At 48.6% G+C, this 16,088-nt stretch overlaps 1 protein-coding gene across 6 annotated transcripts in view; it reads right to left on the reverse strand.

The window, feature by feature from the left end:
* The window catches only part of LOC119461840 (pre-mRNA-splicing regulator WTAP), a 230,283-nt gene that overhangs the window by 165,835 nt on the left and 48,360 nt on the right, over positions 1 to 16,088 (reverse strand). For all 6 annotated transcript variants that reach the window (XM_037723214.2, XM_037723213.2, XM_049672751.1 and 3 more), the window contains exon 3: positions 8,595 to 8,650. In XM_037723214.2, the coding sequence (XP_037579142.2) occupies positions 8,595 to 8,650 (56 nt within the window). The remainder of the gene's footprint in view (positions 1 to 8,594; positions 8,651 to 16,088) is intronic.

A 16,088-nucleotide genomic window follows, 5' to 3' on the forward strand; every position in this document is an offset into this window, starting at 1 on the left:
GGTAGAATCGGTAATGGTTTCGTATTCGTGCGCGGTCGCTGAGGAGAGGTATGGCGCGCCGCCGTGAGCGCCATCTCGTTTCTCTAAAACAAACTGCTCCGCGAAAAGGGTCAATAGTTCTAAAGTTGATGAGATGTTTTCTTTACTTATTAATTAGACAAAAAACACGGAAGCATTGATATCAGATATTTATGCCACAATTTTTGGGGCATACGAATATATTCTGTTATGAAAACATACATATTTTAATGGACAGTGCATAGCGTTCAATAATTCGTTTGCAGCATCTAATATACAATGAAATTGGCAATGCAGTTATTATTCATGCATTTGATCCCTCGACAAATTCTATAAGGAGGAGGCCGCGCTGCAACCTGAGCCCCCCCCCCCCCCCCCCCCGAACAAAATTTCTGGCTACGCCACTGCTGCGCTGTATGGGCCCTAATGTACACAAGGGCTCCGTCAAGCGCGGGCCGCGTTATCACTCATTCGCACTACTCTACACTATCTTCGGGGCCTGCGCGAGGATAGGCGAAGGGGGGGGGGGGGGGGGGCAGGAGGGGAAGCAAATAGCTGATCGAAATGACTCGCAAGGTGTCCCTCTTCATCAGAGACGGGGTGGTCAGTGCACTCATCGCCAAGTTCGTGGTGAGGATCTTTCCAATCGATTCTTCGCACATACCGGTCGACCGGACTTTTTGGGCTCCGTTTCGACCAGACTCGGTGACTGAAAGAAGCCAATGCTGATCGTATTCGGCTATCTCTCTTTGCACGATCCCCTGCATGGGCTGTTCATATTAGACGTATGACTGCCTGGCCTCCTGGCAGTCGTCGGCGGGCAGTTCTCTGACAGCTCTGCGATGGTGCCTGCTGGCTGCCGTGCACACTTCGAAGAGCATCTACACTTCTGTGTCCCACCAACCCTTGCAACACACTCTACCACGTGAATTCGTGCAAATTTCATGCTCCCGCACACTCCGTCTGAGTTCCTTGATATTGTAACGCCGCACCAGAAGAGAATAGAAGGAAAAGAAGAAGCGGCGCGAGGTTTTTCGTGGATCGGCTGCTTCGGACCCGTTCCATGTCTTCTCTACCCCTTTCATTGTAAATAAATTCATTCTACATCCGTAACAAGTGGTGGAGTTGCAGGGACGCCCTGGACCACCCAGTCCTACCAGATCTTTACAGAAGCAGACGCCTGGCCGGACTACCACCAGAGCGAACAAGTATGGCTGGTCAATGAACACCGCCGAAGAGGGGATTGATCAAGTCAGCCTGAGACCAAGGCAACCGAGCTACTGGACGCCGGAACCACGTATATTCTCCGGTAAAACAGATGAAGACGTGGACGACTGGCTGAGGCACTACGAAAGAGTAAGCCGCCAAAAACGGGTGGAGCACGTCCGCGCAGCTTGTGAACGTCGCATTTTTTCTCGCCAGTACCGCTCTACTATTCTTTTGACGATCATGAACATGTGCTGACTACTTGGGAAACTTTTGTCAAAGAATGAAAGCCTGCTTTGGTGACTCAAATTACAAAAAGATGAAAGTGGAACACACGCTCTCGCACAGAGCGCAATTGTCTGGCGAAACGTGTACAACGTACATTGAAGAAATATTAAAGCTATGTGGAATTGTCAACAGGAATATGTCCGATGAAGACAAAGTGGGACATCTGTTAAAAGGCATTGCAGAAGACATGTACAATTTTCTAATCACGAAAAAAACCTGAACACTCCTTCCGAATTCTGTGGCCGTCGCCACACGCGATGGAGTCCTACACCACGCCTCTAGCGTCATTACCCCCACTGCCGAAACGGCTGAAGAAGTGGCCATCGCCCTGGCCCCTCTAGATCCCACCTGTCACACCATCGTGTGACTCTCGCTCAGCCGTCACTAACTTCAGCAAAGGCCGTATTTCTCCTCAAGCTCTTCGTATCCTCCACCAGGCACCACACTCTAAAGAAAGCATGATCTCCCTGACATGGATCTCGGCCCACGCGGGCACTGTCCACCCACACCTCCCCAACCTCAACGAGGTCACCCACTCCATTGCGCGAGGACTAGTCAACCGCGCCGGAGACACTGGAGACGAGTTGGACACCAGGAACAGTCTGTCTACTTACAACGATCTCGTTAAGGCATTTTACCTTAGTCGCCGAACCTTCCCCCCACCTCACCCCAAGTTCAGCTGGGCGCAGGCTACCACCCTGCGTCTGCTACAAACAAATACGTACCCTTCACCCGCCCGCCTCCACCTTATTTTTATTTATTTATTTACAGATACTGTCGGTCCACATCAGGACCAAGACAGGAGTGGTAACAATACATCAACATACAGCAAGCAGTCAACGGAACAATAGAATACAGCGATACAGTGATATACGCCCTATTGTTGAAAATATTCGGACACAAGTGCAGAAAACTGCTCACGAGTCCCTGCGTTTACAATGTTTGCAGGGAGACAATTCCAGTCACGTGCTGTCGAAAGGAAGAATGAGTATTTGTAGCAATTCTTGTGAAATCTATTTTCCTTAACGTGCCTACTATGTTTATTTCGCACTATGCGGGTCTTAGATTCATTTATGTAGCGAGACTTATCAACAAGTAGCAGCTCATTAATGATTAAATAGAAAATATTCCCTGAAGTTTAAATATTCCCTGAAGTTTACAATACCCCCAACTGCCGGTGCTGTGGCACTCACCCGGCTACGCTTCCGCATATGCTGTGGGAGTGCCCAGCACAGTACACACAAATTAACACCACGACCCTCTCGTCGAGGTTGCATGAGGCTCTGCGGAGCTCCGCCCTCGACGACCAAACCTGGGCGACCCAGCACGCCCGTGAGGCGGCGGCGAGGCAAGCCCTCAACGTCCCCTCATGGGAGGCTTAGACCCGGCCATCTTAAAGTGCTGGTTCCGAAATAAATGTTTATTCCTCCTCCTCCTCCTCCTCCTCCTTCCGAATTCCGGCAGCAACGTCACGCGTTCAAAGCTCTGAAGACCCGAAGGATCTTACCCAAGTTCGGGCGCTTGGACAACGTTACCGCAGTTGCAAGTATGGACGTCACTGCCTGCGAGGACATCGCCTCGATCGTGCGTCGAGTGGTTAGAGATGAGCTAGCACGACTTCAGGGAGTAGACGCTGGTTATCAGTGCACGTTTGACAAGTGCTTTCCTGATACACCGCCATCCTGGTCCCGAGAACGTCGCATTGAGCGCCGACCGCCATCGGAACAACCACAGTTAAACAACACGAGCTTTCGGTCCCTCCCGGCGAATCTCAGTCGCCGCCAGTCCTCACCAGTCCGTCGTGATACTGCGGAGTACTACCCAACATCTCGACGTGTTCCTGCAGAATACTGGATGCCACGACATGCTCTTGCGGCATCATACCCGGCGCCACGCGTACGTGCTCCATTTAGTTCCAACCGCGACCTCCCTGTGTGCTATGCCTGCGGTTCCCGAAGACATATTGCACGCTATTGTCACCACCGCCCGCAGCGAGCGCCACGTTTTTCGGCGTACCCAGCTCGTGAGCACGAAGACTTGTCCGCTCAATTCGGAGTCCATCCTCTGCGACAACAGTGGTCATACCAATCGCGAGATCAGTCCCCTGTCTCCGAGTGCAGCCTTACACCGCCACCGACCCGACTGGCCGTTCGCCATCCCCGCGCCATCGTCGGTCGCCTTCCCTGCCGCAGCTGGGAAACTAGCTGGTGCGGCCAATGGAGGTGCGGTCGCGGGACTGTCAGACTCGCCAATTCCTCTGTCTATTGTGATGCTGAAGAACAAGGTGTGTGTGCGTGCGTGCGTGTGTGTAGACGGTGTACAAACTACTGCTCTTGTCGATACTGGTGCCGCTATGACTGTTATGAGTGTCCGCTTCAAAAATCGCTTAGGACAGAAAGTTATGTTCGCGTGGGATCGCAAAGAAACTTTTCGTGGAGTTGGAGGTGAAATGTTTCGCCCTGTTGGTGTTTGTTCGGTTTTGGTTGCAATTGGTGGACTGAGCTTTAGAGCAGAGTTTAATGTGTTGCTCCACGCACCTCATGATGTTATTTTAGGCATAGATTTCCTACGTGGATGCAGTGCTACACTTGACTGCGGGACTGGAGAGATTTTATTACGGAGCACGTTACCAAGCGCCATACTTGATGATTTGCAGACTGATCAAGCCGACGTGTTTTCACTGTCTCAAGATGTGTTCCTGCCTGGTCGCACAGGCATGTTTGTTCCCGTGTGTTCTTCACGTGTCCAGATGGGATCATGCAGCGGTATTGTCGAGCCAGACCACAACAACGCGCTTAAGAAGAATGTGTTGGTTCCCCGATCTATTGTTCAAGCCATCAGCGGGCGTGCTTCCTTGTGGACAATCAACGCTTTTACCGAGCCTGTTGCCCTGCTTGCCGGACTTAAATTGGTAACATTTGAGGAGCAAGTCACAATTCATGTACTAACAGTTGCAGCATCTTCAGACATACGTCGCCCATTGCCGAACTATTCGGATGACTTGCGACGTGTGATCAACAAGTCGTTGCCGTCTTCCGAGCAAGATGTACTCTTACAAGTGCTTGCCTGCCACACGTCAGTCTTTGATTTTGCTCAAGGCGAGCGTTCTCGGATGTTGCCGGAATCCCGCATGCACCATCGCATAAACACAGCGCAAGCGACTCCGATACGCCAGAAACCCTATCGCGTATCTCCAATAGAAAGAAAAGAGATCGCCGAATAGGTCGACGACATGCTGCAGAAAGGCGTTATTCAGGAGTCTTGCAGTCCTTGGGCAGCTCCTGTTATACTAGTGAAAAAGAAAGACAACTCCTGGATATTTTGTGTCGATTACCACCGCCTGAATGCTGTCACAAAGAAAGACGTGTATCCCTTACCGCGAATCGACGATGCTGTAGACTGCCTTCACTCCGCCTCACACTTTTCGTCGGTTGACCTCCGGTCTGGGTACTGGCCGATACCGATGCAGCTGTCTGACAGAGAAAAGACCGCTTTTGTGACGCCTGACAGACTCTGAGTTCAACGTCATGCCGTTTGGCTTATGTAATGCCCCAGCAACCTTCGAGCGGTTTATGGACTCCATCCTCCGCGGTCTCAAATGGGAGATCTGCATGTGTTATTTAGTTGATGTGATTATCTTCGGCCGAACATTCCACAAGCACAACCAGCGGCTCGGTGTTGTTTTGGACTGCATCCAACAGGCTGGCCTCATTTTAAACTCTAAGTGCCGTTTTCGTGAGCGTCTAGCCCTTGTACTGGGATATCTCGTCGACGACGACGGTATACGGCCAGACCCCCAAAAGATTTCTGCTGTTCGCAACTTTAGGCAGCCGAAGACAGTGAAAGACCTCAGAAGCTTCCTGGGCCTTTGTTCTTATTTTCGCAGGTTCATTAAAGACTTCGGCCAGCTTGCTTTTCCACTGACTTACCTGCTTCGCAAGGACACTCCCTTCATATGGTCCGCTCAGTGCAAGACCGCTTTCGAGCAGCTGAATTTCTTACTCACCTCTGGGCCACTTCTCTGCCATTTCGATCCGCAGGCATTCACCGAACTGCATACTGATGTAAGTGGTGTGGGCGTTGGTGCTGTGCTCGTCCAGTTTCACGACGCCCGCCAACATGTCGTTGCCTACGCAAGTCGTACTCTGACGAAAGCAGAGAGCAATTACACAGTCACGGAACTGGAATGTCTTGCTGTTGTTTTCGCCATCCACAAGTTCACACCATATTTGTATGGCCGCCAGTTCAAGATTGTTGTTCTACTTTTCCGCTGCTTACAAGAGCGGTTGGTGCCACACAGACGCCGACTGCTTATCTCGTCTTCCCTGTCAGACCCAGGGCACTGATGATGACGATTTCGACAACTACTTAACTCCAATCTCATTGGTCTTTTCTGACTTGACCGTCTTCAAGAAGAACGAACAACAGCGCGACCCTTCACTAAAGCCGATTATCGATGCGACCCACAGATCTGAACGGCTACACCATTTGTAATTCTCGATGGTCTGCTTTACCACAAGAATTATTCTAACAACGGTGCCCCACTTCTCCTCGTCATCCCAGAATGCCTTGCGCTACTTCAAGCCATGCACGACAACCGGACATCCGGGCACCTTGGATTCGCGAGAACGCTCCATCACCTCCGACAACGTTTCTATTGGCCTCAATCGTGGAAGACAACCAAGCAGTATGTCGCCAGCTGTGATGTGTACCAACGGCACAAACAACCGACTACAGCTCCTGCAGGAATGCTGCCAATCAGTTAGACCACCGACTTCACCTTTTGAAAAAGTGGGTATAGATTTACTCGGTCCCTTCCCCAAGTCTTCCACCAGCTGCCGCTGGTTCACCGTGCGTGGATTATTTCACACGGTATGTTGAAACGATGGCACTTGTTGCAGCTACAGCAGCCGATGTTTCGGGGTTTCTTCTGCATTCGATTATCCTCTGCCACGGGGCCCCCCGTGTGGTGATAAGTGATTGCGGCCGGCAATCCGCGGCCGGCAACCGTCCCAGCATCCAGGCCCAAACGAGAGTGCCATATCGCACATCAAAAGAAACCTATAGATAGACAACATCGTTTACCGGATTCCTCTGTCTTGTGGCAAATATTATATCGGACAGACGGGCCACTGCATAAATGAAAGGCTGAAGGAACACAAGTACAATGTAGACCGCGCAAAACGGGGATGGCTTTCTGCCCACGCAGCGCATGTGGATGCAGGCCAAGATTTAAAAAATGTAGTATCGTCGCGAAACACAGAGACCGTGTTACACGAGAGATAATCGAAGCGGGAGAAATTCTACGTTTGAGGGATGGTTGCGTCAGTACCCCCTCAGTCGCTCTCATTGACAAGGAGATCAGATACCTCGGGCTATCACCACGTTGAATTTTGTGTGGTTTTGTTGAGGCGTTCTGCGCATGGTTGGTGTGCTATTGTATGAGTGTATAAATAGCGATGCTTTCTGGAAAGAAAATAAACTGTTGGAAGTTCAGCGCTCTGTTCTCTCTTCTGTCTCCTCTGGTGGCCTTGCGCTGTTCCTACCTTGAAGTGCGGATTAACAAGGCTTTGGTCATTCATGTGTTTCATAATTTTGCTACACAAGGCGTCTTCTAATATTTTGCAGACAATGCTCGTTAAAAGTACAGTAGAACCCCGCTGTTGCGTGCCTGGGTGCTGCGTTTTCTTGGTTGTTACGTCGTTCTCGGCCAGTCCTGGCATAGCTCCCATAGGATCCAATGCATTGGAAACCCCGCTGTTGCATTGCAAGTATGGGACCGCGCCCAGATCATGCGTTGCGACCTGCCACCCCGCGCCGGCTCGAGCGGCTACGTTGACTTTTCATGTAGCTTGGCTTTGGCTTGGTGGCCCGAGATGGGATTGGCCACCCAAATTGCCGGGGGCGACACCTATGACCTATTTTCGGTTTCTGCCAGCAAAAGCATGGCTTTTGAGATCCGTATTTGCTATCTAAACATAGGGTCTATAACGCATTGGGGCCCTAAAATTGGTATTGGTGCACAGACGTTCCGTATAAAGTCCAAGGGCAACGACACAGTCGCTGCGTGCCGTATGCTGTATATGCGAGTGAAAGCGTGCAAGGGGAGCAGACGATAGCAGATCAAGCTCATGCGCACAAGAAAGGAAAGTGGGGAGAAAGTGCGCCGTCTTTCGTCGCACTCGAGGCACCGGGGGGAGGGAGGCATAGGGGGCGGCGTTGTAGTCTGGCATCAATTGTGTACGGCCGTATCTTGAAAGCGATGTGCTTTGGGGGCAGTGTGCCGACGCCTCACAACGTTATGCGTGCTGTCTTTTTCCGCTCAGTTTGTGTTGAAACGATGGACAGCCCCAATGGTTATGTTGCTGACTGCTGCTGCCACGCTTCCTCACGCAAGCGTTTTGACAGCCAGTGGCCGCGGTCATCGAATGTGATGTGTTCATGTTTGCCTGTGCACGGTGACACCATACTTGTTAATATAGTTAATAAGCAAATGTTTACAAAGTTTACACGGACAATAAAACTACTATCCTTACTTTGTATAACTGTCTACTAATTTGCTATAGCAATCAATGCTTCGCCTTTCGGGCGAAACTACAACTTTTTTTTTAACGTAAGAATTTAAATAAAATTGTGTGCAGTTCACTACTAGTCTGATTTCCCAATTTTTTTCCTTATCTCAGCTCTTGCGTTTCACGGCTCTTAAGTTTTTTTTTTGTTTTTTTTTACGGTCGCGTGGAAAACGTATCAACGGGGGTGCTACTGCATCCCGCCCGTAATTGCCGACTAGTTTCCGGGGCCCCGACTTATGCGCGCTGACACAACACATGCTATCTTCCTGTTTCTCTGGAAGGAATCCCGTGCTCAATGACTCCCAGAACATCCCCTTGAGAAAAGGTGGGACGAACTACGCACACCATTTCAGAAAAGCTTTGCCCCGTTAAAGTGTATGGGCACCATGCGGGACCTTTGGTTGGGATAACCAAAATTGAATAGACCTAAGTAATGAAGTTCTCCTGCACATGTGTGCAACACTTTTGAAACAGTGCACCCCTCCATGCATCTCATTTGAGCACACTCACTTTGCGATCAGTTCCTCCTTGGACAGGCGCTCCAGCTCGTCCTTGGGCAGCTGCACCTGAGTGGAGACAACACTCATGCAGGACAGCCAAGACTCACTTTGCACAGAACGTGTTAGACAGCCATAACACAGATTTAATAAACATACATGGTATATTTTAACTCCACTAACCCACACGGACATTCCCATTTCTCAGCTCTTGCGTTTCACGGCTCTTACATTTTTTTTTCTCTCCTCCTCTCGTTTTCCTTTCTCTCCCCATCTCGCGTCCCTCCCACACGGATGGACGCGAGATGGGGTTTTTAGATGCTACTGTGTGACGTCAACTTATCCATGGTTGGATGGCCAATCAGATGTATTCATTTTTCCTCTGTATATATGTCATTTTCACCCATTAAACATTCAGTTGCGAGTCTGCGCACGTCTTGTCTGCCTCGTCTTTGTCCGTGTGGGTTAGCGCAGTTAAAATATACCATGCATGTTAACCAACTAGCCCGACTTGGAGCTCTACTTAATAAACATAGTTGGGCAAGTTTGTTTTTGACATGACAATGGTGTAAATGAAGATGAGGACAATAGGTGAAGACGATGGCCGAAGGGTATGTGCGTCTCGTCATCACCTATCGTGCTCGTCTTTTAAGCGCATTTACACAAGGGGCAGATGCAAGTCGCTACGTCCTTCGACTCCTAAAGTGGTCTCACACACTGGCCGTGTGTAACTAGGCTGGCACACTCATCTCAAGTTTCTGTTGAAGCTCACCACATGCATGACACATGCTGTACAAAGTATGACAAGTGATGGCACATCTCTGGCGGTTCACCTCAGCACAGAGGAGTACTTTTTGACCCTTGAAAAATTAGTGGTCATAAATAATAATGGCTTTTCTACCGCCACTTTTGGTTTCATTTCCCCAGTGGGAGTAGGTCACCTTGGCACTCGCTTTGGCTGTCTGCCATATATGCTGCTGCATCCATGGAGCCTCACGAGTATCAGCATGTCAAAGCAAAGGCTTTTTTTTTTTTTTTTTGCATCTGCCAAGGGAAAATTTAAGTGAGCAGCTCTGGCAGGCTCTAGCAAGCTGTCCATAGCCCAAGCTACTCTCGAGACTGGATGCATGCAGACAGCCAGAGTAAAAACTTCCACACCTGGTCAGACTCCTTGGGATTCACTATGCGCGACATAATACAGAAGCCTCATCCTAGCGATAATGTTGCAGCTTCACAGAACTGATGGCACTGACGACAAGCACATCCTAGAGAAGACCATGCTTCAAAAGGCAGAAAAAAATCTTTACAATCAGTATATACACTAGCAAGGCAACCACCCAAAGCACACAACCGTCATGGTGAAGGATTGGATCAAGGAGAGGAAAATGACCCTGCTGAACTGGCCAAGCCAGTCTACAGATGTGAACCCTTGCGAACACCTTTTACTCCATTCACTGACAAAGCCGGCAAATCGCCAGGCATTTGTATTTTGTACCATATTTTCCGGTCTATAATTCGCACCTTTGTATAAGACGCACCCCCCTCAAAACAGCAGTTTTTCCGGAAAAAAAAAATGTTTATAAGTCGCACCGGCATATAAGATGCACCTGTTCGTTCGGTAAGTGATGAAAAAAATATATACACTGACGTTTCGCTCCGAGAATGCGGGTCACGCTTGCGAGTGACCCGCGTTCCACTCCAGGTGCATTTCTGCCGTCGTGGTTGCCGCGATGTTCCGTATAAAGTCCAAGGGCGATAACATCGTCCCCACGCGTCGTATGCTGAATGTGCGAGTGAAAGCGTGCGACAGTGAGCCGAATCGCACACAAGGGAGGAAAGCGGGAAGGCAGCGCAGGAGGGAGGGGGGTGGCTTGTATACTCTGGTATCAACTACGTAGTTTGCACAGTGGCGCGCACCGTATCTTGACAGCGATCTGCCGATGCGAGGACTTCGGGGTCGGTCGACTCGCGATCGGCCTGCCGCCATTTGCGTTGCTGCTTCGTCCTCCTCCCACGGCACTCGGGAGCTCGATTATGAGCAGAACCCGGCACCTCGATAGCCCGCACAGAACCCGTAGCAATTAAGTCAACCAGCGCGCTTCGTGTGGCCATAACATCGAATCCGATTTTGACGGCAGTTTTCCAGAAAAAAAAAAACATAAGTGGCACCGTTCTTTAAGACGCACCGAAGAAAAAAATTCAGAAAAAAAATGCGTTGTATACACCGGTAACTATGGTACTTGTATTTTGTACCCCCCCCCCCCCCCCCCCGCGGTATTTTGTACTTCTTGAAGCTAGTGATGGATGGTGGCACTTTGTCGGTTTATCAGAACATGGTTAGATATGTTACCAATAGATACCAAATGCACTCTTGTATGTTTTTGATCCTCTCGAGTGGCAGAAGAAATGATGGCCTACTCTCTCCGAGCACGAGATATTGGATATTCTCTTTGACAGTGATGACAAGCCTTGTGACGACAGCACTTTCTCTGTGCCTTCTTGTGAAGTAGTGTCGTGTGATTCACCACAGGACGGCGGCCCATGCTGCAGTGCTTCAAACTTTTTCCCACAATGAAATGCCTGTGACTTCAAAATTGCACAGACCGAAATCTGAACGATTCTCAAATGTAATATGTATTACCAAATATTTGACCTATGCGCTTGTAGATGTAGCGTGCATGTGTTGCACAAGAAGAAGTTGCTTAAGTACGAGTGAGCACACATCTACAAACAAACTTATTTATATAAAAACGTTGCGAGGTGAGAAGGTGGCAAAGGCTTCTGACGCTGCTCGACGAGTGTCCAGTGCTGATCTGGTCGAAAACCTCCGAGCCGCTGCCAGAGGCACCGGCAACAGTCACGGACGTCGCGTGCGTTCGGTGCAAACGCGGGCGGCGTCGACAACAGTTCTGCATGTTGCTGGTGCTGCTACATCGGCCACCGGCTAGTGAAGAGGCCCGGTGAAAGTCGGGAGTCCGAACGATACGGAACAACGCTTGCTGGTTGTAGCAGTGGAAGGGGCGAGCGGATGCAACGATGGGGATGAGAGGGGAGGTAACGTCTGGAATTGTATGGGGCAGTGGGTCTTCAACGATGGCTGCTTTAGGCGGTCAATAGAGACGGTGTCGTGGCGCCCGTGCAAATCAAGCGTATAGAACTTGTCATTTCACTTGATGACGTGATAAGGGCACTGCGAAGGCTTGCGGACTGCGACGCCACGGACAAACACATGTGTTGACGTCTCCAAGTCAGGAGGGATGTAGGGTGAATCACGGTGTTGTACCATGGCCGGCGTGCTCGTACCGTGGCCTGGTGAGCGCCGTGGCCGGTGAGCGCTGTGGCCGAATCACATAGTAGCAGCGGCGATGCCATCCGGGCCGTCATGAAGTGGCTGTTGACTTTCGCTATCCAGAGGGAGGGGTCAGCTGGCCAGAAGCTTGGAAGGCGGAAGGAGAAAGCCCAAACTGCCTGGGACGCGTACGGCGTCGGAGGCACCGATGAATTCCATTCTCACAATAGTCGGCACAAAGTCGCAAAGTTTCCAAAGTCTGTGGTCACCAATACTGTAGATGTAGCATGCATGTGTTGCTGGTGCTGCTACATGCTCATGGCGCAGAGATATGAGCGTATAGAACACTACAGTCAAATCCCTTTATAGCAAAGTGCTTGCGGCCTCCAAAATCATTCGTTATACAGCCCAATTCATTATAAAAGCCACGCACTGCACAGCCCACAATAAAACGGGGGGCAGAATTATTCCTCCATTATACAGGTCATTTCATTTTGCAGGCGTTTATTGTAGAAACCCTCAACTGTACTGCTTCCGGTAAAAAAACTAAGATACAGAAGGTCCGTGCGGCAGCAAATGGTTTAAAGAACAATGGGAACGCCATTGGAAGCAGAAAACTGTGAGTAACGTCGACCAGAGACTTCATGAACTGCTGCAAGAATGGTCAGTGACACTTCAAGCTGTCAATGACAATTTACTGCAATCCATGCCTCATCGCTGTCAATCTGTAATTGAAGCAAATGGCTTCCTTACAGTGTTTGTTGTCCAAATTTGTAGGCATAGTGTCCTACGCTAATTTCTTTTTTGATAAGGGCACAGTCACTCATAAGTTTCAAATACTAACGTATTGAAAAGTTTTCGACAATTCCAGTTTAAGAACAGTGACTTATTACTTGCAAAAATATAGACTTTCTCATGCAGACACACTACTTAATGACTTTACTAGACACAACCTCAGCTTAGTTTGCATAGATTAGCAATCTACCGAGATTAAAAACGAAAATGCAAGTTATCATATGCCCGCTACTGTAATACACATAGAGAAGATAAACCCCTCGCAAGAGCAGTAACCATTCCCTGCAGAACACTTATATGATACACATCCATTCTCTACCAAAACAAGCATGCTTTGCATTATGTCGATGTAAACTGCACTTGAGTGTGCTCAATTTTTAAAATCTCAGGTGCCCTCTTGAGGCCTCCATTTGCCAGCTACATGTGCCCTCCTGGAGCAAGATGCTCGCCGATTATCACTAATGTTGCCTAAATACTCCAGACGAAACACATTGTGCGAGTCTGAATGGCCACTACTAAACATTTCATCTCATTAATCAAGAACTATTTCTCCATATAGAAGGATTACCTTGATATCACGTGAAAAAAACTGAAGAATGGGAGAGAAGACCACGACGACCCACTATCTCGCATTTGTATTTTACAATGCACTCCCAATACCTGGGATCTTTTTCTGCACGACAAATATACGAGGCTTGGGCGAGAAGAAAGGCAAGTGTGCCCCACTTAAGCCGAAGCTCACTGGTGGTGAGATCACGGCAGCCCCCACCAAGCACAGTCGTCAGCACCTTAGTCGAGAGCGACCAGTGGTGCATGGCTTGTTGCTGCGCGTGGGGTTCAGTAGGACTACAACTGAACTGAAATTATCTACGAGGGCAATCAATGGCACACTTACATATGCACACATATTGCCACGTGCTAAGATATGATTTGATGCAATTAAGGGACAACGGTGCTTTTTCGTTGCAGACTTTCTGCCATCAAGCTGCTGGAATGCCAATATGCCACCCTTCTTTGAATGCAAATATGTGGAGCCCTCTCAAAGGCGCAGCTACCGTTCGCAATGTCAGTGCTGCATTCGCTTACCGCCATTTACATGTATGCGACGGACCTACATCGTATTCACATTAATGCGACTACCAAAGAAGACACCAACTTTCGTTCACTCCCGACCGACAGTGCTTATCGAAAAGGGAGAATATACAAGGGAATCTCGTTCATACGATTCTGCATAATACGTTTTTCGGGAAAATATGTTTTTTTGTTCATTTCCCGCCCACTGTCTTACAGGACCAATGCATTTTGGATGATACGATTTTCGGATGACAAATTTTATTTTCCGGTTCCCGTGAAGATCGTATTAACAAGATTCCCCTGTATCATATTCACATACGAATAATATTAACAGTGATGTGATTGGCTGAGATTATTTTGGAGCAGCTTCTTGGAGCAACCAAAAGTGCACTTTGGAGCAGAAGAGGGAGCTTTTGGAGCATCTAAATGTATATTTCCAAGTGGAAAAATTGTCTTTAAGATAAGCAAGTGAGCTTACAGAAGGAGGAAGCCCAATTTAACAGGAAACATGCACACTTTTACCAAGAATCATTTAGCTCAACATAAAGTTGTGGCGCTAAAACATGCGAATCCCATGCATGATGACGAAGTAATGACGATAGAATTATGGCATTGGGATGACAACTGTATGAAGACGATGGTGTGACGAAAATTAGATGAAGCTGTGATGACGATAATATGACCACTGCAGCATCACGATGATAGTATAACCACAAACCTCTTTAAAGCTTTCCAGTTTGCAGGAGGCTGGGATGGCTAGAACTGTAGAACTGCACATGGAGATGGAAATTTGGAGAACTCGACTACGGAAGAGCTTTAGGAGTGTACAATGCTCGCTTGCTAGGCTACACTCGCCGAAAACAGCAAAATGGCAGCAGGGCAACGAAGAGAAACAAGCACGTGCAACGAGTTGCCCCCCATTTAACAAAATAGTCAAAAAGGCCATGCTGTACCAGCCTTAAAGTGTTGTCTGCTCTCAAAGCCACATTTCAGGAATGGCCGTAGCCGCCAAATTGCAAGCGCGTGGTAGCCCAACTATTGCACCTTACTTGCCCACATGACTAGTGCGTGTGATGAATTATGTCGCTTGTTAGTTCAGTTTTTTAAAGGAGCAGGATTGGCCTTTTGGAGCAGCTATGGAGCAGCAATCACACCACTGTATATCTTGACCACCTCTTTTTTTTATTTGAATATACTGCAGGCCCTTCACGGCCCGTGCAGGAGTGGTACAGAAATGTAATGATTAAAAAATCATGGGGAAAAGTCGATACAGAGAATGTCATACAGAAGTCATACAGAAATGTAATGAAAAGAAAAAAAAATCATGGTGAGACGTCAATACACTGAATGCGGTTAATAAGAGTCGATGTTATTGCAACACACAATATCGTTACTTAAGTTGTTCCACTGAGAAATGGCGGATGGAAAAAGGGAGTGCTTGTGAACATTAACACGACTTGGGGGAGAATAGATTGTTTTGGAATGATTTAGTCTGGTTGAGCGTTTTGGAGGATCTTGCAGGTAATGAGAACGTGTTATCTGGAAATGACCATGGTATAATTCATAGATCAATTTTAGTCGTGAAATTGCTCTTCTCTGCGAGAGGGATTTTAGGTTTGCCCTTGCGATCAGACCTGAGATACTAGACTGCCTTTTGTAATCCGAATATACAAACCTAACTGCTAATTTTTGTATGCGTTCTATTTTATTTATAAGGCGTTTTTGATGAGGGCTCCAGATTTACTTGTCCATACAAGTAAGGCAGTGTTGATCAGTTTTGTAACACCTGCATTTATTATCCTTTTCAAAAGAGCAAGCTTCTAGGAGGAATCAGGTTTTACCCTAACATGAAGGCCTTGCAGTCACTGCACTCCAGTTGTAACTCCACAGCAACCGTCCCTATCACTAGTATCCTGGCTCCAACTTGTTCTATGGCTATCTATCGAGCGGCCACATTCGACACACTGAGGTGTCTGTTGCGGATGGGGCGTTTTACTGCAGTTACATACCCCTTTGTGTCACATCCATTCTGGGGGATTGGCCCAAGTTGTCTACTACGCCAGACAGCAAGTGGACTCTCCTCCCAGAACGATTGCATGGTGCACCCACATGGCAGGTGCCCCCTAGTTCTCATGTGCATTAGGAGGGAATTATTTTATGTGAGTATTGGTCAGTAAGTTTCCACTGTTCACTGCAGAGAAAACAGTCAGACCTTGATATAACCACTTACAGCAAGAAACTTGGTTTGTGGGGAGCACACGCCGCCACCTTCTCCCGCGGGCGCTCGCCGTCGCTTGCGCACGTAGCGCACTCGGCGGGAGCCGGGCGGACACGGGAGAGATGCACTTT

This window comes from Dermacentor silvarum, chromosome 8, assembly GCF_013339745.2.
Source record: "Dermacentor silvarum isolate Dsil-2018 chromosome 8, BIME_Dsil_1.4, whole genome shotgun sequence".
Classification (NCBI taxonomy): Eukaryota; Metazoa; Arthropoda; class Arachnida; order Ixodida; family Ixodidae; genus Dermacentor; species Dermacentor silvarum.